The 2,997-nt window shown below is 28.0% G+C and overlaps 1 protein-coding gene across 1 annotated transcript; it reads left to right on the forward strand.

The window, feature by feature from the left end:
* The first annotated feature begins 252 nt into the window (after positions 1-252).
* On the forward strand, positions 253-1,832 carry LOC124922573 (heavy metal-associated isoprenylated plant protein 39-like). The gene is made up of 3 exons (XM_047463297.1): positions 253-320; positions 491-566; positions 1,117-1,832. The coding sequence occupies exons 1-3, from the start codon at positions 315-317 to the stop codon at positions 1,635-1,637; spliced, it is 603 nt and encodes a 200-aa protein (XP_047319253.1). The 5' UTR covers positions 253-314; the 3' UTR covers positions 1,638-1,832.
* The last annotated feature ends 1,165 nt before the right edge of the window (positions 1,833-2,997 follow it).

Here is a 2,997-nt window from a genome sequence, read left to right on the forward strand (position 1 = left end):
ACATAATTAAACTAGCCCCTAGCCCACAGTAAGACACTTCACTTTAAACAAATAATTTCGTCATCATCTTAGAGAGAGAGAGAGAGTCTGTCCTTTCGTTTTCCTCTCTCTCTTTCTCTCTCCTATTCTGCATTCCTCCATTCTGAATCGGATTGCTTTGTTTTTATTTCATCTTCAAATCTCACCCCTACCCATCTCTTTCACCAACAGCAAATTTCTTTCTTTTTCTTCTCTCATTTCTCTCTATTTCTACCTTTTTCTTTCTCTCTTAAGAATCTCATTTCAGATCCCATTTGCATTTTCATCAAACACAAATGAAGGTTCTTTTCTGTTCTGTTTTGTTCTTCTTTGATTCTCCGATCTGGGTTTCGATTTGATTTCAACATGCATGTTTCAATTGTTTGATTGATTGATCTCAATTAGTTCTGTCTGATTTCTTGGTTTCTCAGTTCATCTTAAACTGATCTAGTTATCTTGTTTATTGATGCAGAAATTCATTCTCAAGTTAGATTTGCATGATGATAAAGATAAGAGGAAGGCTCTCAAGATAGTCTCTTCTCTTCAAGGTAAACCTAATCAATTCTCTCTCCTTCATCTTCAAACACTGTTTTCTTTATGTCCTGTTTTTTACTTTTTCATTCTTCTTTACTAATTCTTTCTAAGTTGCTGTTTGATTTTAAATCAAGCTTGTTTGATCTTGGTTTATTTGATTTCTTATATATATATATATATGTATTATAATTTATTTATGTTTAAGAGAGGTTTGTAGTGAGATGACCAACAATTAAAATATTAAATAATAAATAATAATTCAATTCAAACATTCATAACAATCAACTCTGTTTTCATGATAATTTTGATTTTTTCAAATAACCCTTTAATTTTTTTTAAATATTTAAACTCATTCCACAATTAAAATCCAATATTAGATCATTAGAGAATAATAAAAAAATGAGATGATTTTTCCAATTCAATTGAAAAGTATATATATTTAAATAGAGACATGTTGATGAACATAATTTATTTTTTTTGGAAAACAATGTTTAATTTAATCCCATTTTGTACAAATAAATTGTGAACTAGAGAAAAATACTCATTTTAATATGAGAATTGCAGGAATTGACTCAATTTCAATGGACATGAAAGAAAAGAAACTAACCGTGATTGGAACTGTTGATCCGATACCGATAGTGAGCAAACTACGCAAGTTTTGGAACACCGACATTATAAGTGTTGGTCCGGCGAAAGAGCCAGAGAAGAAGGAGGAACCGAAGAAGGAGGAGCCGAAAAAAGAAGAAGCGAAGAAGGAAGAACCAAAGAAAGAGGAAGAAGGTAAAAAGGAAGAACCTAAGAAGGATGGAGAGGCGAAAAAAGAGGAAGAAGGTAAGAAGGAAGAGCCGAAAAAGGAAGAACCTAAGAAAGAAGCCGAGGTTAAGAAGAAAGAGCCAGAGATGGCCGGTTTCATTCCTTTTCCTCGACAATATTACCCTCCTCCTCCTCCGCCTTATTACCAATACCAATATAATTATTTGCAACAACAACAACAAAATCAAAGGTCTCATTATCCTCCCGCCAACACACATTACTATTACCATCAGAACACCGAGGAGAATCCGAATACATGTGTTATTTCTTGAATTTGGCGGTTTTATTGTAATTTGTTGGATACGATGATAAGTTAAGACGGTTTGGTTGGTTGGTTGGTCGATTGGTCGGTTGGTTGGCCTCGAGAACAAAGTAAGTAAATCTTTGTGTATATAGTTTGATATTGATGTTCTCTTGCCAAGAGAGGTCTTTTCTTAGAACAAATTAAATAAATTTTGGCTATAATCCTTTTATATGTGTCTTCATAATTATACATTGGTTATGTTATAATTTATAACCTCATCTCTAATGTTGAGTTTGTAGCACCTTATAAATGTTTGTACTATTATGCCACTAAAGTTTGAGTTTTTGAAATTTAAATTGGGTTCATCTTGAAATATTTTTTAATGTTAGATATGAATTTGAAAAAAATATATGAATAAATATCTAATTAAGTTAAATATTTGAAAAAATAAATTGTTAATATATTCTTTTGATTCAAAATCAATTCAATTTTCATAAAGAAGTTTTCAAGTAGACCATTATTATAAGAAGTGTCACAATAACTTATAAGTTGTGTTGTCCCATTATTATTGGAAGTGTCACAATAACTTACAAGTTGTGTTGATATTCTTTCATAACATTATTATTATAATTATAAGAATTGGTTTAATTTTTTAAATTATTTTATATCACATTATTATAATTATATTTTAAATATCAAATTAATTATTTTATCAATTAAAATACTAAAATATCTTTACTTTATTTTTATTAATTTTAAATTTTAATTATAAAAAACATTTTAATAATTAAACAAATTAAAAACTCAAATAACATACGTTTCTTTTATCAAATAATTAATTTTAAACCAAAAAAAACGATACCAAACAAAGTATATCACAATTAGGTTGTGCTGTTATTCTTTCCCATCATTGAGAGAGTATTGTTGTTCTAAACTAGTCTACTAGAAACAATTTTATTTGGTAATAACATAAGAACATTCAACATTAACTTTAAGAATAATTAAATTTATAAAATAGTTAATTTTCTAATTGGAGAAACCATGAAAATATGTTTAGTGTGTATTTAATATTTTAAAATAATATAAAGAATATTGTGATTATTATATATATTGGTATTTAAATTGAAAATATGAACAATTTATGAAGAAAATGATTGATGTGTAAAAGCTTAAGGTTGGTTGGTTTGAAGGAGCTTTCAATAAGCTAATTTTAATAAGATTTCTGCATAACAAAGCAAAGTGTAGTTGTTTGCCTCACTCAAGCTCTCCCAAATAATTATCCTACTAATTATTTTGATATTTTCACCTTTCTTTTAAGTAAAATAATTAAATACTCTAATATTAAATTTAATGTTCTAAAAAAAACAATTTTTTAAGGTTCTGATCTC

This window comes from Impatiens glandulifera, chromosome 1, assembly GCF_907164915.1.
Source record: "Impatiens glandulifera chromosome 1, dImpGla2.1, whole genome shotgun sequence".
NCBI classification, from domain to species: domain Eukaryota; kingdom Viridiplantae; phylum Streptophyta; class Magnoliopsida; order Ericales; family Balsaminaceae; genus Impatiens; species Impatiens glandulifera.